Raw genomic sequence first — 26,785 nt, forward strand, 5'->3', positions numbered from 1 at the left:
ACTCCGTGTTACAAAGATGTCTGCAAACGTGACATGAAGGTTGGCAACATCAGCCCTGGCATGTGGGAATGCCTTGCAGAGGACCACAGTGCCTGGACACTCTTAGGTTGGGTATTCACAGCAGTGACCAGAGAAGGAATAACCGCTGGGAGGAGAGCAGAAGAGAAGAAACGCCATGGTGCATCTGCACAACCGGACACCTTCATCTGCCCCAACTGCAACAGGACATGTCTCTCCCCTATTGGACTGGACAGCCACACCAGGTCCTGTAACTCTCCAATGGTTTGGGCTTTACCCCCAAAGGCGCAATCCTCCGTTGTCTCCCGAGATAGATGGATACCAATCTCCTCTTTTGTGGGCTACACCTGCTGCTGCCCCCAGGGGGTTAATGAAGAGGGGAAATGGCCCTCATGCTGAAAATCAACCCCCGGTCCACCTCCAATTTTAGAGTCTTGCAAGCTGCCTTGTGAATGATACCGTATTTTTTGCTCTATAAGACTCACTTTTTCCCTCCTAAAAAGTAAGGGGAAATGTGTGTGCGTCTTATGGAGCGAATGCAGGCTGCGCAGCTATCCCAGAAGCCAGAACAGCAAGAGGGATTGCTGCTTTCACTGCGCAGCGATCCCTCTTGCTGTTCTGGCTTCTGAGATTCAGAATATTTTTTTTCTTGTTTTCCTCCTCCAAAAACTAGGTGCGTCTTGTGGTCTGGTGCGTCTTATAGAGCGAAAAATACGGTAAACACAATTGGGTCCCAGCCAACAACTCAATCAGCACCGCAGACAGCGCCAAAGGACCTCTGCATGGGGAGGGTGTCCCAAGATTGGGGTGTTTTGCTGAGGGCTTCCTAGCTGGAAAGTAACCTCCTAACATTTCCCTTGCTAAAACTAGAGAGACTTCCACTGGCACAGTTGACTCTTTTCCTGGTTCCAGGGTTAGATCGATCCAAGGAGACGAGAGGGACTGTGAGGGGAGTGCTGAGAATTCCATGTATGATAAAGGACTGTTATTGCTATTGTAACTTATTAGTTGCTTTTCTTACAAAATTCAAAGCGACTTCTGGTACATATTGAGATGGAAAGGAGTAAAATGGCACAGACACAACCTTGCAAGAGAGGACTCTCCACCCAGCAGCTTAGCTCATGCAATTCATCTGCAAAATGCATCCGCTTTGGGGGAACGGTTAATTAAATTTGTTGTTGTTGTTGCTGTGGTTGTTGTGAGTTGCGAGGTCTCACAGAATTTGGACGCTGGCAGATGGTGACTTGACTGTGTCTGGGTTACTTTAATTAAATAACTAAATAAATGGGTGCCATCCCTCTCTCTTTCGCATATCTGCCTTATTCTCCTTGACTCTTTGTCAGTCACGGCTCCTTTTGGGTTGTATAAATTTGTTTATACTTCTTTTTTCTTTCTTTCTTTTTTTCTTTTTTACTGTTCACTACAATTGTAGCATTTTTATTGTTTATTTTTATCAATTGGCTTGGATTTTCATTGCCTTATGCAATCTGTGTGTGGGTCTTCCCCATCTTACTAAAATATTAAAATGCCAACAAAGATCAGCTCGACCGCAAGGGGGAGGGGGAGGAGGGAAACACACAATCAACACAGCCAGAATGTGAAGAATAACTTTTCTTTTTGTTTCTTAAAACAACTTTCCTGAAATCACACACAGTATCTATAAAGGGTTTTCCCCCCCTCTCCAAAAAACCTCCATATTAAAATTCCTTGAATACATTTATATATTAAATACAGTAACAACATTTCATGCAAGAATTTTTTTTCCCTGTACAGCAAAACCAACTCAGTAGTATATTCAAGTCTGTACACTCCCAGAGGCCTGGTGATGCTCCCAATCATTTAATTAACATCTTATTTTATACAATGCTGGTGATAAAGAAGAAAGGGGTGGCCTGATATTCAATCAGCATATTGGAGAATCGTCATTTAAAAAAATAAAACAAAAGCTGCTTAAGCAGGTCCAATATGTGTGACTGATTTCTCTTTGCCTGTCTCTTTTAAAACAAAAAACAAAAACTGGTATAAATCCACAGATGAACTTTTTGGGGGTACCTGTCAGATTTTAGCCTGCTATTACTGCACTGAGAATACTTCAACCTAGGCAGGGCTGGCCTAAGACATTTTTGCTGTCGGGGCACCATACATTTAAATTATGAAACCACTTTAAACCATCATGGATTCCCCCAAAGAATTCTGGGAGCTGCAGTTTGTTAAGGACGCTGAGAGTTGTTAGGAGACCACTATTCCCCTTCCAGAACTACAGTTCCCAGAATGGTCTAATTAAAGCAATCCCTCTTCTCAGGGAACTCTGGGAACTGTAGTTCTGTGAGGGGAATAGGTGCCTCCTAGCAACTTTCAGCACCCTCAAGGAACAGCAGCTCCCAGAATTCTTTGGGGCAGAAGCCATGACAGTTCAAGGTGGGATCACAGCACTTTAAATGTATGGCCAAGATGGCCTCCTTTCTATTTCACGTCCAGAAGCCAGCTAGATCGGCAGCTGAATCTTCCTTTAAACACAAGCAACAGGGTAGCATTGTGCCCTGGGCCTTAATTTAGGGGCTCCATGACAGAAATAGCTCTTCTCCCCAAGAGAATGGAATGGTCAGGGGACTCTGGGGGATCATCTGTAGGGGGCTGTCACTGCCCCCTACCCCCCACATCTGGAGCCTGAGGTGATTCCCTCACTTTGCCAAAAATTAGGGCTTCCCCCTCACACCCTTCGACAAAAATGCTAAAGGGTGCAGCGTTACCTCCAAGACAACAAAGGTAAATACGACAAAATCAGGCTGGAGTCTGGTTTAGGCTTTCCCTGAGAATTCCAGTAGTTGTTTCTTTTATTATTATTTAAAGGAGGGCGCTACAAACTTCATAGAATTATAGAATTGTCTAGTCTCAGCTACGATATGAGACTGGAGTCAACCTTCCAAACTTGCCCTCTAGTACAGCCATGGGTCCAGGATGATAGGAAGAGTATTCCAAAATATCTGGAAGGGCACTGGAGCAGGGAGAATGATGCAAAGAGGCGGGATTGGGGCTTTAGAAAAGATTCTCCACTTATAGTTTTCAGCAGAAATTGGCCGTTTTGGTACAGCAGAGATCCTTCCCCACCAGTTTAGAATGTACAAATGCCCGGATTCGTATCCTGTTTACTGGCCTTTGTTTACCCACTTGCCGCTTCCTCTAGGATCCATCTCGAGGGAAAGTCTAGCCAATCAGGGATCACGCCACGAGAAGATTGCTGCTGCAGTGCTGTGCAGCCTATCATGCTTTGCTATCTCAGGAGCAGACTGTCTAGTCCAGTTGCTGTTGGTTGGCTACAACCCCCATCATCGCTGACCATTGGGCTGGGGCTGATGGGAGTTGTAATCCCACAACTGCTGAAGGGCACCCCATTGGCTAGCCTGGTCTATGTGATGACATCAGTAAGGGTAAGTGAGAGAATGAGGGCGAGGTAAATTGGTAGGTGAACAGCTTTGCAAGAAAAGGCATCTAAAATATTTTGGGGGGGGGACAGTTTCAGTACCCCCCACAAGCTCACAAAAGAAAAACGAACCCTTGCATCATTTTTCTCTTAATATTCATAGCCTAAAAACTACAGTTCTGAGATATCTTTGGGTTGGGAAAGATGACAAGATAAGTAGGTTTGAACAATGTTTTAAATTTAGCAATGGATTTGCATGTTATTATTAAGCTTGGCTTAGCACCAGCATGCGGAATCCTAGAGCATGGGACTCTCTGCCCGCTGTCCCATGCTAAATCAAACCATAATTCGGCTTAGCATGCCATCTGAGCCTGGACTCCTGGTTTAGCTCTCTACAGGCTAAACATGAGCAGTAACCAAGGACTGTCCTAGGAGTTATGGCTTGTTCTTTGTCCAGGAGAGTTAAACAACAAGCTCAGGTTTAGACAACAAGCTAAACGAAACCATGGCTTAACTCAAACCAGCAGCAGAACAAACCAGCAGCAACTGCAATCTCCTCTTCGGGAGCCGGGGCATTCACCCTAAACCATGGTTTGCCTTAGCACAACACATGAACCAGGTATCTATAAATAAAGCAAAGAAATGCATAGCCCAAGTTGAGACACAGAGGGGCTTAAACTCAATTAGCAAAGCGATAACTATAGGAACATGAATATGACACACACATTGGGTTGCCACCTTCTTTCCTGGCAATGCTCCTGTACATTTAACAATATGTGCCTGTGACTTCAACTTGTCTGTGCATGACAATCAAGAACTTCAACAGATCCAGCGTTTGTTAGCCTGGAGATATAAGGAAGTTTCCCCCAACTTGCTCAGCTCTCATTAACCTTCAAGGGGTTCCCCTCAGATTTGATTAATGCATTCTCAGTTCTGCAATTGCTTATTCCAAATGGTCCACGGAATTTCTTTTTGGCTTATTGTTATTTGAAAGGTAAGACACGTGGGTTCTGAAATGTGTCCCAAAGGTCATGGAAACCCTTAACAAGAAAAAGGTGGCAGGATAATGTGGCGTATTCACACAATACTCTGCACCAGAATCCACCCCACCCAGAAAGGATTTTGTAGCAAATTAAATTGTGCAAGAATTGGTCACGGCAAGCAGCCAAACACTCCAACATTTGTGGCACTAGGGTGAACCTAAAAGTGCCACAGTGACATCCCTGAGATGAAGGTGCAACACCCACATTTTTAAATGTTATGTTAGTATGGTGGCAACACGTTGATAGCATTCACTCCCTAGTGCAAAGCAGACCTACCCAACAAAACGTGGTTGAAAACAACTTAAGCTGGACTTGTATCTCTCACATAAAAACAGCAAATGAAAACACAGCATAAACACAGAATCCTCAACCCTAGGAATTGTAGTTTTGTGGTGTGCAGAGACCATTCAACATCCAGCCCTCTACAGAACTCCCAGTAATTCCCAGGGTTGTTAGACTGAAAGGCAGGATAAATGAATGGGACTGAAATTAACTCAGACCTTTGGGGTTGCAATTACACCCCAGGGCACTTTCCACTGCAGAATTTACACAAAGATCTACAGCATAGTTCATTTAGGGCAGTCTGGCTTAAGCCCTTCCAGATGTTTTGGACTACAAGTCCCATCTGCCTGAGTTAGCACAGTTCTGCTGGTTGATGGGGGTTGTGATCCCAAACGCCTGGATCACAACCAGGTTGGGCAAGGCTGACCTAAGACAATGTTCAGTAGTAAATAATGCCCACATATTTCAGCCACTTACCATTGACCATTTTCTTTCTGCTTTCCAAAAAAGCATCTGGGAGAAAATTAAATATCCCAAGATTTGCCATTGCCCCCAATTATCTGCAACTCTGGCTCAATTTATGTGCCCAGACAGTTTTGTTTTGGATAGTCTAGGGGAAATTTATCCCAAGAAAATGATTTATTTTTGCTACTGGGATCATTTCCTTCTTTTTTAGTCCCAGACAATGTTAGTAACAAAAATTTCCCACAGCATTTTTCAACAAAAACTGATCAAAGGAAACAGATTCCTTAAGAACTTAAAACATCCTTATTTACTCAAGCTTTCCCAGATGTATGGCCCAGTCCTTGGGCTGATATGACTTTTGATGGCTTTAAAACAATTATGTTAAGCCAATTTTGTTATCTGCATTGCCTAGATATGATTCCCCCCACATTTGATTCATAGCATGCAAATTTATAAATTAAATACATAAAAGAATCTTCTTCTGATAGCGCATTGTTGATTGGATTTAGGGGTATTTGACTACCTTGAGATACAGTGGAATGTAGGGGAAGGTGGGGGGGGTGTCTCCAAAACGATTTGTGTGATTTTTCACTTATGGGTTTCAGGTGAAAGTTAAATTAAGTCAGAGCATCAAGGGAGCACTTAATGCTACCTCTTCCTGAGCAGGGGTGGTGTCTATAAAGAACTCTCCCCGAAACTACCACAAGCTCACTTCCTTTCTGAGACAGAAAAATACAGGTTTTTAGGGCACTGAAGATTTGGAGAGTGTGGGGAAGAAGAGAAAATTATAGGAAAAAAGATTGCATTTTGAAGAAGCAGACCTTTAAGGATCTAGGCTCTCCTGCCTCCATGACATTGCAAAATTCTACACCCTAAGCCATAATTTAGCTGTCCAGTCTTTGCACCACTATGTACAAGGGTGGAAGGGGAAGCTATGTAACAAGAGTAAAAACAAAACTAAAAATAAAGTCAGGTTGTTTGTTTGTTTTTTCCTTTTCTTTAACGATTAACCGCATTAAGTCCGACACTTTTTCAAAAGCATGCATATTCCTTGTTGGCTTCTGGTGATGTTCAGGCATGCAGGCTCTTCAGTCCCAGTTAGGAGCTGAGGGTTCAATTGCGGAGAAATTGAGTTCCTTTTGGTGTCGTTTCATTTCTTCGCATCTCTGCCTGGTGGTGGTGGGGAGAATGAGTGGAGGGGGAGAGACAGGAAATGATTATCGGTTTTCATTTTTTTAAAGATAAAATATTTCCCCCTACCTTTAACCATAATAGTATAGCTCAGGATGGAGGGAACCCAAAAAGGGGGGGGAGTCATTCATGCAACAAATTGCTGCTTTGTGCAACTAACTCCCTCATGAGACTTATTTATAAAAATATTTATCTACTGCTATTCATTAAAAACATCAGAACTGTTTGCAACAATTATATGTAAAGCCATACCATAAAATGTGAAAAAGTTAAAATCAGAAATCAGCTAGTTATTGTGCAAAGATGTATTCTTAATTGGCTGCATAACAGAAAAACTGCTGAGAGTTTAAAAGTTGACTGAGAAAGTGCCTGCTGAATCTAGTGGCAGAGTGTTCCGCAGGACTGAGCCAATGACGCTAAAGGCTCAGTTTCCTGTTGTTGTCAAGTAAGCCGTGCCAACCTGAGGAACAACCAATGACCCCCCTGCAGATGAACTCAGGAATCGACCTGGGGTACAAAGGTTCAGGCAGTGCCTGAACTACCCTTGGGCTAAGTCGTTCAGGGCTTTGCAAATTAATACAAGGTTCTTGACCTTGGCTGGATAATAGATGAAAAACAGCCAGTGCAGAGGCTTTAACAATGATGTCACAGGTTGTCAGCCAGATGCCCTATCAGCAGTCTGGCTGCCACATTCTGGACCAGCTGAAGCTTCTGAACCATGTTCCTGGCAAGGACCACAACCTCAAATAGCTGGGAATGGGCCATTAGACAAAAATTGCAGTACAGGATAGACCCCATCAATGGACCATGACCGATGAATGGAACCTCAGGGGCAGTGTTACTTGCTGCAATAGCAGGAGATAGCTGCTGACTCTGTGCTCTGGGTTAAACTACAGAGCCTAGGACTTGCCGATCAGAAGGTCGGCAGTTCAAATTCCCTTGATGGGGTGAGCTCCCGTTGCTCGGTCCCTGCTCCTGCCAACCTAGCAGTTCGAAAGCACATCAAAGTGCAAGTAGATAAATAGGTACCACTCTGGCGGGAAGGTAAACAGCATTTCTGTGCAATGCTCTGGTTCGCCAGAAGCAGCTTAGTCATGCTGGCCACATGACCCGGAAGCTGTACGCCGGCTCCCTCGGCCAATAAACCGAGATGAGCGCTGCAACCCCAGAGTCGGTCACGACTGGACCTAATGGTCAGGGGTCCCTTTACCTTTACCTTAGGTTCTGCAGTACTTGCTGAAACAAGATCTACACTTGTTTAATTGTGTTGAGCCTTGGGCCTGGCTTTCCCCTTCCTAGTAGCCCAGATCGAGACATGTGGGTCTCTAAGTGGAATGGGGTTTGCTCTGCCTCAGAGGCCTCTGTGTCCTAGTTTTTTTTGGGGGGGGGTCTCTCTAAGTGGCAAGTGGAACATAGAGTTATAGAGCTGGAAGTGACCTCAAAGGTCATGTAGTCCAACCCCCTGCAATGAGGGAACCATGGCTAAAGAATCCATGACAGATCTTTGTTTAAAAGCCCTCAAAGCACGAAAGCCGCCTTCCTGACATCAAGTCAGGTAGCAGACAGCATTTCTCTTTGCTTAAAAAGCAAAACAATGCCAGAAACCCTCCTGGGGGGGGGGAGAGAGAATGGGTTTGGTCTTCTCTTAAAGCATTCTCTCCCCCCCCCCCTTCGCACATGTCAATTTGGCTCCAAGGTAACGACAGCAAAGGATTACCCTACAAGGCCATATTATGACAGGGGGAACGACAGGCTCTCAGCATCCAAGGCAGACACAAAGACTCTGTTCTATGCCCACCGGTAATGAGTCACTATGGAGATCCTGCTGTGCTTCAAAGGGGCCTTTTATGGTCTCCAAGAGAGCAGGTTACATTGGCAGGCAAAGAAGGAGAAAAAACTGCCACAATCGATTTAAGAGGATTTGTAAATTCCTGCAAATGCAATAGCAGGGGTGGAAAGCCGAGAGAGCTGGTACCCAACCTGCTCTGAATGGGATTGCATTCTCCCCTAAGGATCAGATTTACACTTTGTGTGTTGTCTGTGTGTGGGGATCGAGCCAGCTCTGTCCCTGGAAGGCCATGCGATATCCGTGGCACTCACAGACCTTCTAGCAGCCAACTACGACCCCACCTGGACAGGAGCAGCTTAGACACGGTTAATAATAATAATAATAATAATAATAATAATAATAATAATAATATATTATTTATACCCCGCCCATCTGGCTGGGTTTCCCCAGTCACTCTGGAGAGCTTTCAACAAAAATTAAAATACAATAATTCATTAAAATACAATAATTCATTAAAATACAATAATGAATGCTCCAGCAAACTTCCACTTAGACTTACAATTGCAATTTTTATTTATTTATTTCGTATAATTTAGATGCTGCTTGATTGCAAGGAAAAACCCTCAGACTGGATTTCAAAAAGATTATAAAGCAGTAACATAAAACAGTTAAGAACAGCTATTTATAAAAAATAAAACCAACAATAAGATAAAAACAGATTAAAGCACATGGCAAAAGTCTGCATATGGGGACAGGATTGCTGAAATAGAAACGCATTCTTTTTGCAGGTGCCCAAAAGAGTACTGTGATAGTACTTGCCTGAGGCCCCTGGCAGGCAGTTCCAAAATCGCTCAAAACAACTTCGGAAGAATGACATGTTTCTCATGTAAACTGTCCATTTCTACAGAAGTGAACCTCAGTGAGCTCAGCAGGCCTTACTCCCAGGCTTCTGCAAGGATGAGTCCTGTTTCACAAACCTGTTAAGAGTTCTACAAGTGTCAGCAATCAAATAGGTCAGGATTTCCCAAAACTTGGGTCTCCAGCTGTTTTCGGACTACAATTCCCATCATCCCTGAACACTGGTCTTGCTAGCCAAGGATGATGGGAGTTGTAGTCCAAATATGGAGACCCAAATTTGGGAAACCCCGATATAGGCAGAGGTGATCCAGTGGACACGGTGGACTTGGACCTTCAATAAACATTACGACAAAGTACCTCACCCAAGATTCCTGAATACCAGTTGCTGGAAATCACAGGGGTGCTGGGAGAGTGTTCTTGTACTCATGTCCCACTTGCCAGTTTCCCACTGGCGCATCTAGTTGGCCACTGTGAGAACAAGATGCTGGACCAGATAAGCCACTGGCCTGACCTTGCAGAGCTCTTCTTATGCTCTTATCTGTGCTGATACATTGACTCCCAGTACGTTTCTGGGCACAATTCAATGTGTTGGTGCTGACCTTTAAAGCCCTAAATGGCCTCAGCCTGGTATACCTGAAGGAGCGTCTCCACCCCCATTATTCAGCCTGGACACTGAGGTCCAGCTCTGAGGGCCTTCTGGCAGTTCCTTCCCTGCAAGAAGTGAGGTTACAGGGAACCAGGCAGAGGGCCTTCTCAGTTGTGGTGCCCGCCCTGTGGAATGCCCTCCCATCAGATGTCAAGGAAATAAACAACTATCTGACTTTTAGAAGACATCTGAAGGCAGCCCTGTTTAGGGAAGTTTTTAATGTTTGATGTTCTATCGTGTTTTTGATATTATTTTGGGAGCTGCCCACAGTGGCTTGAGAAACCCAGCCAGATAGGTGGGGTATAAATAATATACTGTTGTTGTTGTTGTTGTTGTTGTTGTTGTTGTTGTTGTTGTGATAATTGTGACCCCGCTAGCTGGGTTCCTAAGTGACCCATGCACATGCAAGAAAGCAAGGAGAGGGCTGCCAACCCCACCACAGGACACACTCACCATCTAAATGATTGCGGGAAAGGTACTTGAGTCCTTCATCCAGCAGGATAACCGGCAAGGAGATTTTCAGCACCGTTACCCATTGGGGCCAGCTAAGTGGTGTCACCTGGAAGATCAGCTGGGAAGCAAGAAGAGGATACGTATCACACCTGCCCTTCTGTTCAGAGGCAAGTGCCAATCATTATGTAACCGATATGGCACTGTCCAGACACAGGAATCAGCAGACTTGCAGTGGTAACCCTGAGATTTATAGCATTGCATAGTTTTTTTAATAGAAAAAGATCCCCAAGCATGGCGACACTTCCAGCAGCCCAATGAGCTTGTTGAGTTTCTGCAGAGGGAAACACGGTAAAGGGGAGTAGAAACGGAATGGAGTTTCCTAGAGGAGGGCGTAGCTTCGTAACTGGAACCACGAATGGGAGTACATCACAATGCAATATTTTTCTTGCTGGATAATGTTTTTACTTCAAGGGGGGGGGCAACAACCTCTAAATGTGAATTTAAACAAACATATACAATGTTAGCCCACAATGGGTCTCCAGCTGGGAGAAAGACATATGGGGAAAGTTTGCACACCGGAGGTTGTATGATTGATGTCTCGTGTCTCCGCTTCATCAAACAGAAGCTTCATGGGGAAGATCTCTAACTGAGACTCCGGAGAGCAGCTGTTGGTCTAGATCAGGAATGAAGAACCTGAGGTCCTCCAGATGTTGTTGGACTCCAACTCCCATCCGCCCCCAGTCAGCATGGCCAATGCTCAGGTGTGATGGGAGTCGGAGGCCACCTGGAAGGCCACAGGTTGCTCCATACTTGCTTGAGACCAGGGGTTTGCAAACTTTTTCAGGCCACTGCCCCCTTGGTTCCATAAACTCATCTCCAGTGCCCCCTATGAAAAAGCATTATTGAGAATAGCAGTTTGCACTAAGGAAGACAATAACACACACAAAAATCAAAACGGTAACAATTAATTTAATTGCACATTTATTCAAAAGCCAATGAAAACTAACCTAAATTCTAAACATCCGTTCAATGAAATTGATCCAGTGATGCCAGCTTTTCAAGGTCTGATGCTCATTTGCACCTCCTGCTGGCCTCTTAGAACTGCTCTTTAGAGCTCAATCAGAGCAAACAGCAATTTGGGTTCCCCCTGGATTGCCATTTGTTCCAATCTATCGCTAGAGAGTGGGTATTCCCTTGGAAGGAGCTGGGCAAGTGGAAAAGTGCTTAGACTCACGCTTTCTAGGCATGGCACAAGTGAACATGTGGATGGGGCCTTAGTGCCGCCCCCCAGTTAATCCCACTGCCTGCTCCCCAGGGTTCAGCCCTCTTTCGGAACCACTGCTTTACTAGGACCAACTTCCTGCCTCAGTAACAAGGCAGCTGGTTATGTTTACCCTGCCAAGTCCAGTCCTGAAAGGGACCACATGTGGACCCAGCCTGCTCAGAAAGTGGGAGAGCAGGTAGCATCTTTCTTGGGGTCCAAGGCTTCCCCTCTCTCAGGGTGTCTGGGTGGTCAGATGCTGAAGAGGATGGGGCGAGGGTTGTCTCCTGCACCTTTCATAGTGGAGTAGGAGATGGGGATTTCAGGCACGGGCAGCCTGGGTTTTGTCTGCATTTGGCTGCAGGTTCTACCTACTTACAGGCAATGGCTTCATGTAGAGGATCAGGAAGTGCAGAGCCATGGACATGACAATGGCCCCCAGGAGCCAGAGGTTCAGCCAAGGAGGCATCCTGAGTAGCGACTGGTTTTCAGACACACTGTGGGAGAGATGGGGTGCATTCAGACATTGGGAATATTGGGTTAGTTTTCCTAATTATAATGCTAGAGCTTCTGCCATGATCCCTAACATTCCTTTCACACTGCAGTACCTGTTGAGCTATGGAACTGTGGGATTTTTTAAATCAACACACCATCAGGTCACACTAAATCTCATTTACTCTGGTGGGTGTGACCAGAAACATCACAGGAAAACTTTGCTGTGCCCCCCCCATTTCCACACATGCATCCTTCTTCCCCCCATAATTCACCCATGAAAAGGGTAGGAGAGAACATCTGTTTGCCACCCCAAATTTCGTCACTTTAAAGGTAAAGGTAAAGGGACTCCTGACCATTAGGTCCAGTCGTGACCGACTGTGGGGTTGTGGCCCTCATCTCGCTTTACTGGCCAAGGGAGCCGGCGTTCAGCTTCCGGGTCATGTGGCCAGCATGACTAAGCCGTTTCTGGCGAACCAGAGCAGCGCACGGAAACGCCGTTTACCTTCCCGCCGGAGTGGTACCTATTTATCTACTTGCACTTTGACGTGCTTTTGAACTGCTAGGTTGGCAGGAGCAGGGACCGAGCAACAGGAGCTCACCCCGTCGCAGGGATTCCAACCACGACCTTCTGATCGGCAAGTCCTAGGCTCTGTGGTTTAACCCACAGCGCCACCCTCGTCTGTCACTTTACTCGAGCCCAAAAAACACATGACCCAAATTAAAGTCCAATGTGCTATAGTACAAATGTATTATAATGATACTTTTGATATTGGTGATAATGATGAAGACGATGACGGTGGTGGCCCTGTCCCCCTTACGAATGCTGTGGGTTATGTGCTCCGCTAACCCAGAAGTAGATGCCCCCCTGCTGCGATCTTTGCCCCGGGATGTGAGCGGAAGTCGCACTCTGGCGGCGCGGCAGCAGTGGGAGGTGCCATTAGAGAGAGCGCGCCTCATGTTACGAGCAGTTTCCTGTTACGAACGGACCTCCAGAACGGATTAAGTACATAACACGAGGTACCACTGTCTTTTGGAAAGCGGTTTTCAGGTTTTGGTCTTTGTTTGGAAGCCACTTGAAATCATGATGGCGGACCAAAACTTTTCAAAACTGCACTGTGGTGGGTGTTTGTTTTTGTTTCTCATAATTCCTGTGCAACTCTAGGCATTTTCCACTAGTGGTAACAATAATTTATGCCACAGAGCATGCTCTGCCCAAATGATTTTGTACTTGCATGATTCAGAAGCACATGCAGATGTCAAGGTTCTCTGCACATCCATGCATGATTTACACGTGATGCAGAAAATCCCCTTCCTGGATTAAACGGGCCACAGACTGTAGCTGTGTTAGCCAGTTCCCATTTGCTGGACCATTTCTTCTTAATTTCATACCCAAACCTTTTTTTAAGGGAAGGAGATGCCTGGCCAGCAATGCCTTACCTGTTGAGTGCATTTAACATCTCAATGGTCACCAGCACAGAGAGCGCCATGGTGGTCGGGTAACGCGATTCGAAAATGTCACAGTCGACGCCTTCGAAGATGGGGTTGTCCTCTGTGCATCGCATGAAGTTCCTCTGTGGGCAGGAGAATATAAGCACAAGTCTGGAGTGAGGGGCTGCCATTGCCCCCCATCTTTCACCACCACTACCAACAGGTTCCAGAGAAGCCTTTTGCTCCTAAAAATTAAATTACTTTATTCCCTAGCAGCAGTCACAATATAGCTATTCCTGGGGGTTGACAACAAGAATGACTAGGCTTCCTTGATAGCTATGCTCTGCCTCCGTGGTCTGAGGCAGGAATGCTTCTGAATAACAGAAGCTGCAGGAGGGGAGAGTCCTCTTGCGCTTGGATCCTGCTCGTGTGTCGGCCACTGTGAGAGCAGGATGCTGGACAAGATGGGCCAGATCCAGGCTCTTCTGATATTCTCACGTGTTTTCCCTGCACTGGACTATCAACTTACCAGCTGGTGGAAGGTAACCTGCGGTCCTTCGGGGTCATACAAGAACCACCAGGTAGCTGAACCCACAGTGGCAAAGCCAACATACACTGCAAGGAAAGGAGGAAAAAGTAATTGATCACACAGGCTAAAACTCTGTGTGCTTTTGTGCTGCCTTCAGAAGGCAGCCATTTGACAGTAGCCATATCCTCTGAGCAGGCTTTACAGGGCAGCCCCACTCTGAGCATCATTTATTTGTTTCAAAGGCCACTTAATCAAAAGACTCTCCCTGGGCAGGTTCTGTTCACTGGCATTTTTGATGCTGCAACCTAAACACCACAAGCTTTATACTCCACCTACCAGGGGACATGTCTGGCAAGTGGGCAGGGCCCCTGGCCTGTCAATCACACAACATCGCAATGATGTCACTTTGGCACAGCTGTTAGGGAGGGAAGCCCAGGCAATCAGCTGGTTGTTGGTGCTTGGAAAGGACAGATCTTCGCAGTTGCTGCCAACCAGCTGATGGGAGGGGTCTACAATTTCCCCTTTCGCTCAAGTGGCTTTCTTTAGCTGACCTACACTGTGCAGTGGGGAGAAGGCATAGGGTGAGGCAGGTGGGTGGGGCTTGTCTTGTCCAAAACACAGGACAAATGGAAGGCCCTGGCAGGCTGAATTAGACACTCACTCAGAGATGCCCCAATACTGCTATTCCCACTTATCTGGGATTAAGTCCCATTGGCCCCAGTGGGATTTACTTCTGAGTAGACCTGTTAACTGCCTTGTTAAGATGCTGGGCATTATAGAACACAAAATCAGCGAACAAAGCCCCGCCTAGAAGGCTTACAATCTAACTGCAACAAAGATGTGATTGGAAGGAAGCGGGGAAGGTGAGATATCTCTCGCTCTCAGAGTAGCCAAGTGCCGCACTCCAGCTAAGCAAAACCCACCAGGAACCGACCCAGACATTTTTGCAGTTTTCCTCTTTGGAGTTTGTGACGCAATGACAAAACATTAATGCCCATTTTGTTTCAGGCTGTGTTATTTTTAGTTACTTATTATTAAATGAATTTACTAGCCGCTTTTTTGCCATGGCAATTCAAAGCGACTTACCCCCCACAAGAAAACCCCCATAAATACATTAAAACTAGATAGGAAAGGAATAATGCATTATAACATCCCACCCACTCTAGAAAGCCACAGGTCGTTAGGAGCCAAAGGTCTGGTCAAAAAGGAATGTTTTTGCCTGGCGCCTTAAGACATATAATAACGGTGCCAGGCTTGGGGAGAGCATTCCACAAATAGGGAGCCACCACCAAAAAGGCCAATTGTGGTATTTTATTTTGTTTTATTCCTTTTCACCCTATTATACATCATATTGGATAATGCATTTCATGTGGTTCTCATCGTATTTCCTTGATGCTCGTCATTGGCTGTAACTATGGAGATTTGGTTTAGAACGTGAGATACACCTGAGATAAAATCTCGCTAGCCTTTTAACCACACCAAGGGGTGGCGAGGATGAAGAGGCTGTGATGCTCCCCCCTTAGCCCCGCCCCACGGTCACCTGACAGCTGCTGGATTCTGATGCATTCTGGGCAAACGTCTGCAGAGAGGACCCGACTCTATGGACACAGTCTCCCCGTGGGAACCTCTAAACTCTGTGCTGGGAATGGGGGTTAAAGCAGTCTCTCCAAAATTCTCCTCTTGCCCCTAATCCCTAGTGTTGAACATGGCCTCGTTTCTCACCTCCAATGGCCAGGTAGCGGAAGAAGAGCCACCCGCTGATCAGAGGCTCCCTGGGATTCCGCGGCAGCTTGTCCATGATGTCAAGGTCAGGTGGATTGAAGCCCAGAGCCGTCGCTGGCAGCCCATCGGTCACCAGGTTGACCCAAAGCAGCTGGACTGGGATCAACGCTTCGGGGAGGCCCAGGATGGCTGTCAGGAAGATACTGGGGGAAAGAAACACACAGAAATTCTACCATGACTTGATTTCACTCCCAGTGCTTTTCTTTTTTTATCACACAAGTGCTAAACCTCAGGTCTGTAGGCCAGATTTCAGGGAATCATGGAACTATAGAGTTGGAAGGGACTCGAAGAGTCATTTAGTCCAACCCCCTGCAGTGCAGGATTCTAAACTAAAGCCTCTGTTAAAAAAACATTCAAGGAAGGAAAGTTCACAACCTCCTGAAGGTGACCACCCACTGTCAAACAGTTCTTCCTGATGTTGGCTATTGTATCTCCTCCCAGTATTCTCTTTTCCAGGCTAAACATATCCAGCTCCTTCAGCCATTCCTCATAAGGCCTGGTTTCCAGAAACCAAGGATTGGAAACCTCCAGGGTTCCCCCCATTTGTGACGTGAAATGCGGGGCAAGTAGAGATGCAGCTGGAAAGCAGGATTGAACTCCCCGCCTTTTGGCTGAGACATGGTGAGTTTACTTCTTTATTATTTCCATTTATAGACTGCGCTGCTAGCTACAAGATCTCGAAGCAGGTTGCGCACGCAATTAGTACGATAAAACCACGCCAAACGTGTCGCATAACAAAATGCATTAACAATATCCACAAATGTAATAAGGAATGAATAAAACTGGCGAGCCCTGCAAGGTGGTATAAATTTCAAGCGCCACAACATGCATGCAATCATTCATCCATCCTATTTTACTCACCACCTTATTTCACACAACCACCACAAGCATTCGTTGATTCCAACATTGCCCCCATCAACCCCTTATACAAAGATCACTCACACTCAACAATATTACAACCCATGTACAAAGTACCACTGCCAAGCATATACAAATTAGGCACATTCCTAATATCTGAAGCAGTAATGGACTTGTGCCCCCCTCCTGCTGGACCATCTAATACTCTCCTTCCATCTATCACCTGAGAGGCACCCAGTTCTCTACCAGAGCATCTGTTCTGCTTAGTTCTCTGTGGGGAAAGCTCCGGTGTACCTCAACTCTTCAAAAAACAGGACTGAACTCCCTGCCCATCAGCTGATGTACTGGTGTGCAATTTTGCATTCTTCCCACCTGTCAAAGTCAGCCCATTTGTGGGGGAGATAAAGATCTGGCTCGCTGGGGACCCCATGCTTTATTATTACAGTGGTGCCTCTAGATATGAACGGGATCCGTTCCGGAGCCCCGTTTGCATCTAGAAGCAAATGTAACTAGCGATGGCACGTGTGCGCATGCGCTCATCACTTTTCGCCACTTCTGCGCATGTGCATGAGATCATTTTGAGCATCTGCGCATGCGCAAGCGGCAAAACCCGGAAGTAACGCGCTCCGTTACTTCCGGGTTGCCGCGGAGCACAACCCAAAGCACATTCAACTCGAGGTGTGACTGTATAAAGCTTATGAATTAGGAGTGGAACCCATGCTCAAGCCAAACTTGTCTGCTGGGGAGCACCCAGTGGACGAAGCAAACAAGGCGCATTTACGCAATCTTTGATGGCTTTGAAGGCACCCTCCCAATATTTTGGACTACAACCTCCATCATGGAAGCTGGCTGGTGTGAGTTGGCACCCATCTGGAGGGCCACAGGCATTCCTGGGCGCAGAATGGAGGGCGCAGGCACTTACCAGACCACTTCTCCGACGTTGGAGGAAATGAGGTAGCGGATGAACTGCTTCATATTATTGTAGATGGCGCGGCCCTCCTCCACGGCTGCCACGATGGTGGAGAAGTTGTCGTCGGACAAGACCATTTCCGCCGCTGACTTTGCCACCGCTGTGCCGGAGCCCATGGCGATGCCGATTTCGGCTTTCTTCAACGCAGGGGCATCGTTCACTCCGTCGCCGGTCTGGAGCACAAAGAAAAACCCTTGTCACTGGAAGGAACATAAGAAGAGCCTACTGGAGCAGGCGAATGGACCATCTAGGCCAGCATCGTCTTCTCATGGGGCAAACCAGACTCCTGTGGAAAGCCAGCAAGCCTATAACATTTAAACACGTTATAAAATACAACGTGTTAATAACAAATTAGTTTAAATGCACGTTTAGAGCCAGCAATTAAAATCTAGTTTGCCCTGACAGCAGCCCATTTGGGCAGCACTGTCTGCACCTTAATTTCCAAAGACCTGTCTGAACAAGAAGGTCTTAGCCTACTCTATTGGGAGGGAAGAAGAAGAAGAAGAAGAAGAAGAAGAAGAAGAAGAAGAAGAAGAAGAAGAAGAAGAAGAATTCTGCAGTATGGGAGCAGCCACAGAAAAGCCCCTATCTTGGGTCGCTACCAGCTACACGTCTGATACTGAAGGGACTGGGAGAAGATGCTCACCTGAGGATCTTAGCACCTGGGCAGCTTCATATAGGGAGACAGGATCTTTCAGGTGCCTTGGGCCCAATCCACTCCCACCCAAGCTATTTCCCAAGATTATCTGCAGGTCCAGCAACTGGAAGGGGATTTGGAGCCAGCTAGCTCCGAAATCTGATTCAGGAACAGGCTTGGAGGCTTCAGGTGCAACAAGAAAGGCAGGGAGTCGCCGTTTCCAAAGCTCACCATAGCTGTGATTTCGTTGAACGACTGCAGGTACTCCACAATCTTGGACTTGTGGGCAGGTTCCACACGGGCAAAGCAGCGAGCGGAGCGGCAGGCGTTACTCTGGTCCTCCGGCGAGAGGTCGTCGAATTCCCTCCCCGTGTAGGCTTTGTCCGCCACCTCTTCGCTCTCCGAGAAGATCCCAATCCTCCGGCAGATGGCCACGGCTGTCCCCTTGTTGTCGCCAGTGATCATGATGACCCGGATACCGGCTTTCTTGCACAACTCGATGGAGAGCATCACTTCCTTCCGAGGAGGGTCCAGCATCCCCACGCAACCCACAAACGTCAGGTTGGTCTGCAGGCCGGACGAGAATGGAGGGATCAGTCCCCTGAAAAGTGGTACCCACCAGACTTTCTATAGAGGGAAGCCCTTTTTAAGAAAGGCCCGAGGATGCCTAGTGGTTATAGTCAGGAATGGCTGAGGATAGAACTGGGTTTTTCCCAGTGCCTCCTCCAAAGAATTATCAAACTGCTTTGGCTAGGAGGCCGAAGGCAGATGTCGTCCCAAATAACCGGCGAACACCAAGTTGAAGAAGGTGGATATAAACAATGATAGCTTAAAGGTAAAGGTAAAGGGACCCCTGACCATTAGGACCAGTCATGACCGACTCTGGGGTTGCGGCGCTCATCTCGGTTTATTGGCCGAGGCAGCCGGCGTACAGCTTTCCAGTCATGTGGCCAGCATGACTAAGCCGCTTCTGGCGAACCAGAGCAGCGCACGGAAATGCCGTTTACCTTCCCGCCGCAGAGGTACCTATTTATCTACTTGCACTTTTGATGTGCTTTCAAACTGCTAGGTTGGTAGGAGGAGGGACCGAGCAACGGGAGCTCACCCTGTCACGGGGATTCAAACCGCCAACCTTCTGATCGGCAAGTCCTAGGCTCTGTGGTTTAACCCACAGCAACGCCCGCGTCCCAATGATAGCTCAGGGAGCCTTAAAGTCTTTGTTTATGAACTGCACACAGCCCCTTAACCCTGCTCCTCATGCACTGCTCCAACCACCTCACTCCATCCTAAACCAGGCTGCTCTTTGGCCTTTTCCTTGACTCTGCCTTACCTCGTAGTTGATGAACTGGCTGGAATCATCCAGACGCATATCCTCCTTCCGGGGAGGGTGGTCTCTTGTGGCCAACGCGAGGCAGCGCAGGGTGTCGATGCCGGTGCCCCACTCCCGGATCTTGGAGAGTATCTTCTCCTTGGTGGAGAGAGTCAGGGCAACCCGGTTGCTGCCGACGCGGACGTAGTTGCAGCGCTCGATGACGCTCTCTGGGGCGCCCTGTCGGAAAAGGTATGGAAGTCACAGGACAGGCCCATTAAGAGATGCAGAAGGCAAGCAAACGGGTAAGAGATTGGAGGACAACCAGCCCAAGAGCTGGGGGGGAGGGTGTGTTTCTTCAGGTGGGTTCCATTAGCACCCAGAGGATGGAGAGCCGACTAAAGGGCCAGGGCTAAAATTCAATGTGAATTATTTGATGGGATGGATGTGCCGCCTGCCCTCTTCAAATTCACAGACACAGCGTGGACCACCTGAATGATGCTCGCAGACTCCTGGTGATACATGGACTACGGTTTAGGCACCTCCTGCTTTATTGCACTTTTGCTGCTATTTTAAAGGTTTTCATTGCACATTTGTAAAGTTGCCATTTTTAGTTGTAATAGCTTAGCCTTCCCCCCCTGCATTAAGTGTGAGAAAAATGGTCTTAAAACTAAGCCATTAAAATAAGCAATTTCTGTTCACTTTTTGCAAACAAAAAACACACTTCAAAAATCCAGAAGTGGTGAATCATCTGGTTGAGGGTTGTATGCCGAACCACCAGTAAGTTTAGGAACCTTGGGTTGGACTGGTCTGATGAGAAGAGCAGCAAATTCAGACCCCCATTCCTACCCAGCAGGACAGATTTAAAACAAAAACAAAAAAACAAAACCAACCAGTCTTAGTGTAAATATGTCCTTTAGCCGAACTCACAAATGAGCATTGGGCATTTGATCCACGATACGTCTGCATGAAAATAGAGACTTAAAAGTAAAACAAGAGCGTGTGCTATTTAGGGAATTACTTTTCTGCCTTTTGGAGCAGAGAAACGTTTTTCTCCCTCTGTTACAACACTGCGATTCATGGACATCCAATGAAGGTGAAGGTTGGAAGGACAGAGAAAAGAAAGTCCTTCTTCACCCAGCACATAGTTAAACTATGGCGCTCCCTCCCTCAAGAGGCAGTGATGGCCACCAACCTAGATTTCTTTAGTAAAGGATTCGACACAACCATGGAGGAGTGACCTATCAATAGAGATTAGCCATGATGCTAATGTATGCTGCAATGTTTCTGAAGAGCAGTTGCTGGGAGCCACAGCAGGGTAGAGGGCTATTGAGCTCGGGTCCTGCTTGTGGGTTTCTCACTGGGGCATCTGGGTGGCTACAGTGAGAGCAGGATGCTGGACTAGGTGGGGCATTGTCTTAATCCAGCAGGGCTCTTACAAGCAATGAGATTTTCACCTCCATTGCAGTTCCCTTGCATCCCAGGGGTGAGGAATCTCTGGCCTTACAGACAGCATTAGACTCCAACTCCCATCATCCCTGGGCAGTGGGCCATGCTGGCTGGGACTGATGGGAGCTGGAGGTGCAACCGGTCTCCCTACCCTGCTAGAGCAAGGATGCTGGCTTTTGAATTGTCTGTTTCCCTCCTGATATCCTCTTGCATATGAGAAGCTCTGCTAAGTGAGCGGTTGTAGAGGTTAAGCCCAGTGATAGTTTAGCTCACTGGGAACTCAGCCAATTCCCAGCATTTCCTCTAGGTGGTGCTGCTTTGCCAGTTTTCAAATGCCGCATGTTTCGCAGAAGGAGGAAACTTGGACAACGGAGGAGAGTTATGTGGAATACCGGGAACCCTGATTAGGTCACTACAAAACCCAGGAGGAAAGGGGAATCAGAGAGGTAGACAGAATAATGCTTGTGCAGAAGCAGCAGAAAACGCTTCTTCACAGAATAATAGTACCATCATGTCATGCGCCTGCTAAATGAAAGGTAAATGAGTAACTAAGAGAATGCCAATTCCCCCGGATTCCAGGTTCACTAAAATCTTTTGTAACCATTGCCAGGATTCAGCCTTGCCCAGAGTTAAAACCTTGGAGGAAAAGCAGCAGAGAGCAGGAGCCCCCAGCAGCCAGTATGGTCAATGGCGAGGGACGATGGGGAGTTTTGAGTCCGTCAATCATGGCTGGACTACTGCAATTGTTTTAGTTTGTTATTACATTATGGGTTGCTGTTTTCTGAGTTTTTGTATTGTAAATGCAGAGAGAAGAAACGCCGTGGTGCATCTGTAATAGTGAAACCGGGTGCCTTCTTCTGCCCCAGCTGCAACAAAACATGTCTCTCTCCCGTATCAGTCTCTATAGCTACAGCAGACGCTGTAACTCTCCAACGGTTCGACTTTACCCCCCACTGGCGCACTCTTCCACTGCGGTATAGAAATTTAATTTTAAAAAATAAGTACCGTATTTTTTGCTCTATAAGACTCACTTTTTCCCTCCTAAAAAGTAAGGGGAATGTGTGTGCGTCTTATGAAGCGAATGCAGGCTGCACAGCTATCCCAGAAGCCAGAACAGCAAGAGGGATTGCTGCTTTCACTGCGTAGTGATCCCTCTTGCTGTTCTGGCTTCTGAGATTCAGATTCCCCCCCCCCTTGTTTTCCTCCCCCAAAAACCAGGTGCGTCTTGTGGTCTGGTGCATCTTATAGAGCGAAAAATACGGTAATTTGGTCTTGATGGGGCTACTATTGTGGTTGGTGTAACTAGGTGGCTTATGGAGACAAACTCCCTCCAGCCTAGGGTACCTTGCTTGCGGGATTTTGAACTGATATTGGGGTGCAAAGCCCCATGCAGTTTGGGACCAGGACACCTAAAACATTGTCCTCTACACAACCAACCAATCGCTGTGTTCTGCTGGAGAGGGCATCCTGCAGACGCCATCCCATCAGAAGGTTTTGTCTGCACAATGTCAGAGCTCGGTGGCATTTAGCATGGTGGCACCTACCTTCTAGAACACCCTCCCAACCCTCAGCAGGAGAACCCCACACTGCAACATTCTGTTGCCACTCCCCTTTCATTGCCAGCTTGTGAAAGATCAGCATTCTGAGGCCACCAAGTGGAGCAAAGCTCTCTGCCCATGCGCCGGTACCTTGACGAAGAGCTTGCTGCCAGAAGAGTTGTGGTTGGTCGGCACCGGCGTGCAGTAAACCGACATGGACTTGCGGTCACGGGAAAATTCAAGTGTGCACTCCTTCTTCATCAGCTGCTTGATCACCTGAAGAGGGAGGAGGTAAGAAAGGATGGAGGAGTTGAACCCTCAAAACTTCAGCAAGGTGAATTCCCTTCAACGGGACATCCCACCTCAAAAAGGGTATGGAGAAGGTTCAGGGAAAAAGCAGAGAAGCTCAACACCAAGATTTCTAAAAAATTCCTAGTATCAGGGTCCTACTGTTGTGTGTTTTTTGTGGGGGTCAGTCTGGATGATACCTGTGGGCCCCTTACTAAAGGCATCTGCTGTGCAGGCACATTATCCCCAATCCAATTAAATATTACCAGCGCTGGAGAAAGCCTCAGATTTACTCTGGTTGACCCTTGGTGCTTTCAATTTAATTGAATAAGCGTAATGCCATTTCCTCACAAACCTCATCATTCTAGTCTTCAGATTCCCAGCTGCCTATAGATGAACCCAGATGAACTTTGAAGTTCTCCCATGGGCTGCTTGTGGCTCAAGGGAGGGAGGTTGTTCACCCCCCAGTGTAGGAAGCAAGCCTAGGTTACCCTGATCTTCTCTCTGGCTGCCCCAGCTGAGCACAAGGAAGCGGAAGGAAAATTAACGTCTTACGCACTGTATTGCATGCGTTGGCCCTCTCGACTTTGGAGAGGCTGCTGGTATCCGTGTCGAAAACGTTCATCTTCTCCACTAGGCATGTTAAGGCTGTTTCTGTGGCTTCGCCCACCTTTTCGTAGACTTTCTTGGACTGTTAACAGGAAGGAAAAAGGGGGGAAAACAGTGAGCAGAAAAGAAAGATGCAATATAGTTCTCATAGAACCCAATGCTGTGGGTTTTCTGGAAATGTGTGTTTCTTCCTTCTTTTAATAAACTTTTATTAACACTTGCCACAATGCAAAGGAAGACAATGTGTGTTTCTGAACATCACTCGCTCTCAGTCCAGATTACCTCACAGGGTTGTTGTGAGGATAAAATGGGAGCTCCTTGGAAACGTGGGGGATATGAATGTGATAAATATTAAAGACTACAGTGGTACCTCAGGTTAAGTACTTAATTTGTTCCGGAGGTCCGTACTTAACCTGAAACTGTTCTTAACCTGAAGCACCACTTTAGCTAATGGGGCCTCCTGCTGCTGTCGCGCCGCCGAAGCACAATTTCTATTCGCATCCTGAAGCAAAGTTTTTAACCTGAAGCACTATTTCTGGGTTAGCGGAGTCTGTAACCTGAAGCGTATGTAACCAGAAACATATGTAACCTGAGGTACCAATGTATTATAATTATTATTTTCTAGAAAGGAAAATAACAGTAAGAAAAAATTCAGTGCCCCAAATTACAGATATTTTATTCCATAAAATTTATATACCACTTGATTGTAACAAACAAACCTCAAAACAGTTCACAAAAATATAACAATAATTTTTATTTTTTTAAACACCTATTGAAAACATTCAAAATCATTATAATAAACAAACTGGTTCCAAGCACAACTCGCCTCATTGTAATCTAGGGAGGAGTCGTTGCAAAGGGCACAAATTGTGGCGAGTTCCACCAGGCCGTCATACTGTCCACAGTGAACCGGCCTGTCATTCTTGAAGCTGCAATTTAAAAGTGGAGGGATATTGTCATTATTAGCTATCGTTATATATTGTTGTTATAATACAAATACCTTTACTGGCATTACAAGTTAAGACATTTCAAATCACTGGGATAACTTTAAAAGTGACAGGAGTTATTGTACTGTTGTTATTGTTATTGGTATACCTGCAAGACTCAGGGCAGTCCACAAGATAAAATCACAATATAAAAGCACAAAATACATAATAAAAATAAAAGCAAGAGCAACCCAATAATCCCCCCTCCCCAACACATTTTAAAAGGGCATGGGATGTCAAATCAACCAAAGGCCTGGTTAAAGAGGAATGTTTTCGCCTGATGCCTAAAGGTGTAAACATTATCCCACAGATGGGGAGCCACTGCAGAAAAGGCCCTGTTCTCGTGTTGTCACCCTCTGGACCTCTTGAGGAAGAGGCACACGAAGAAGGGCCTCAGAATATGATCTCAGGGTCTGGGCAGGTTCATATGGAGAGAGGCGTTCCTTGAGGTATTGTGGTATTATATCTTTGCTCATCGTCTTTAACGAAGCGTCACCAAACAACTTACGAAACAATTGAAATACAGAATGACTTCTCAAACACTGATAATCCTTAACCCAGAATAGAATGTAAGCACAGTAAGTGTTCATCCATCAACAAGAATAAAAGGGGATGAACCCTCATTTGAAATCAAAACAAACCGGGACTGTTTGCACCAGGAGATAATGAACAAAAGGATGGAACCCTTTGTTTATTTGTTTTTATTATTTATCTGTCTCTGGGATTTCTGTCCTGACCTGCTATATAAATAACACAGTCCAGTGGTTCACAAACTTTTCCCTCCCCTGGACTGCTTGAAAATTGCAGAGGGTCTTGACAGACGGCTTAGCAATTTTTCTGCCCCTTGTAGCAATTGCAATTTTAAATAAAATTGTTTTTTATTAGCGTTCCACAAAACTGACTAAAACCAGTGAGGGGACAGAGGTCTGCAGGATTATTGGGGGGAGGGGGGCGAGTCATGACTTGTTACCATGAGATGATACTGTTTAAATATATTGTACAGACGGGGTCTCTAAGGCTTTGTTGCTGAGGCAACATTCTGGAACATTCTAGGGGGCAACCAGCAATTTGGAGTGCTGGTCACCTCACGATGCCGCTCGCCTCGCCTCAAAAAGGATATTACAGAGTTGGAAAACAGAGACTAAAATGATTAAGGGGATGCAGAGACTCCCCTATGTGGAAAGATTTGTGACTTTCCTGTGTAAGGGATCGTCCACACTTCTGCCTGGGTCCCATGCATGGGTCTGAGTGGTTTTGCCTTTGCCCTGCTGCTTTCCCTCAGAAAACCCACTATTTTGCAATAAACTCGGTTGCCATTTGTTCCAATTCCGCGCCAAAGATTGGGTTTCCTCGGAGGAAAGCGGTAGGGCAAAAGGAAGTGTAGATAAGCCCTAAGAGATGGCAGGATAGAAGTTTATAAAATTATGCGGGACACAGGGAAAGTGCATAGAGAATGGTTTTCCTCCCTCTCTCATAACACTATAACTTGGGGACGTCCGATGTTGGAAGATTCAGGACAGAGGAAAGAAAGGACTTCTTCACACAACACCTAGTTAAACTACAGAACTCACTCCCACAGGAGGCAGTGATGGCCACCAACTTAGATGGCTTTAAAAGGGGATGGTTACTATGGCGATGCTTTGCCTCCAGAGTCATAATGCTTCTGAATCCCAGTTGCTGGAAACCACAGGATGTCCTGTTTGCAGGTTTCCCAGAAAAGGCATCTGGTCAGACCATGTGAGAACAGGATGCTGGACTAGATGGGCCCCTGCTGGCCTGATCCTGCAGGCGCCCTTAGGTTCTTAACTTGCTCCAGCTTGCGCCTCATATGGAGCTGTCTGTCCTGAACGTCTTTCCTGAAATGGAACAGGCAGCTTCGTATGCAGTGCCAGGCTGTGACCACTCAGAAATACTGCAAATGGACTTTGCACGTTCTCAGAGGCTCTCCTCCCACGTAGCTGCCCTACACTAAGCCTCGCCTTTGGTCCATCTACTTCAGTACTGTCTGTTTTGACTGGCAATGGGGTCTTCGGCAGAGGTCCTTCCTGCCTGCTACTACCTCAAGCTTGTTTTAACTGGAGGGGTGCTGACAGCCCCAGAAGCAGAGTCCTTCCCAAATCCCAGGCTGAGGGCTGCCCACCCCCCCATCCAGACTGCTCAAATTAGACCCTGAGCCTGCCCGATTAAATCCCTGTGGAAAAGCCATTTTTGGAAGGCCGGAAGGAGGCCTTCTGTCAACGAGCTGTTTCGAACGGAGTGACAAATTGTACCCTTTCATGAGACATTAGCAAATGTCTTGGACTAAGCACAGCTGTGATGGAAAAGTTCTTTGCTAATTAAGGGATCATTAGAGTCGGGGGGGAGGGGGAGAAAAAAGTTTATATATCGAAGAGGAGAAGGGAATTAACACACCCTTACACTCAAATAATTCTAGATCTCCTGCCAGGGTTTTGTTTTTGCTGAAACTCCATAGGAATGTG

The 26,785-nt window shown here is 46.5% G+C and overlaps 1 protein-coding gene across 3 annotated transcripts in view; it reads right to left on the reverse strand.

Moving 5' to 3' along the window:
• Positions 1–1,614: 1,614 nt before the first annotated feature.
• The window catches only part of ATP2A3 (ATPase sarcoplasmic/endoplasmic reticulum Ca2+ transporting 3), a 47,472-nt gene continuing 22,301 nt past the window's right edge, over positions 1,615–26,785 (reverse strand). For 2 of the 3 annotated variants that reach the window (XM_082201363.1, XM_082201365.1), the window contains 12 exons: positions 24,146–24,248; positions 23,270–23,401; positions 22,573–22,698; positions 19,457–19,675; positions 18,358–18,693; positions 17,442–17,662; positions 15,602–15,804; positions 13,880–13,965; positions 13,360–13,493; positions 11,807–11,924; positions 10,167–10,284; positions 1,615–6,395 (listed from right to left, as the gene is read on the reverse strand). In XM_082201363.1, coding sequence (XP_082057489.1) covers positions 6,343–6,395; positions 10,167–10,284; positions 11,807–11,924; positions 13,360–13,493; positions 13,880–13,965; positions 15,602–15,804; positions 17,442–17,662; positions 18,358–18,693; positions 19,457–19,675; positions 22,573–22,698; positions 23,270–23,401; positions 24,146–24,248 — 1,849 coding nt within the window. In that variant the 3' untranslated portion in view covers positions 1,615–6,342. Of the gene's footprint in view, positions 6,400–10,166; positions 10,285–11,806; positions 11,925–13,359; positions 13,494–13,879; positions 13,966–15,601; positions 15,805–17,441; positions 17,663–18,357; positions 18,694–19,456; positions 19,676–22,572; positions 22,699–23,269; positions 23,402–24,145; positions 24,249–26,785 lie in introns of all 3 variants that reach the window. The other variant, XM_082201364.1, reaches the window with a different exon arrangement.

Source organism: Podarcis vaucheri, assembly GCF_965113315.1.
Source record: "Podarcis vaucheri genome assembly, chromosome: 15".
NCBI lineage: Eukaryota > Metazoa > Chordata > Lepidosauria > Squamata > Lacertidae > Podarcis > Podarcis vaucheri.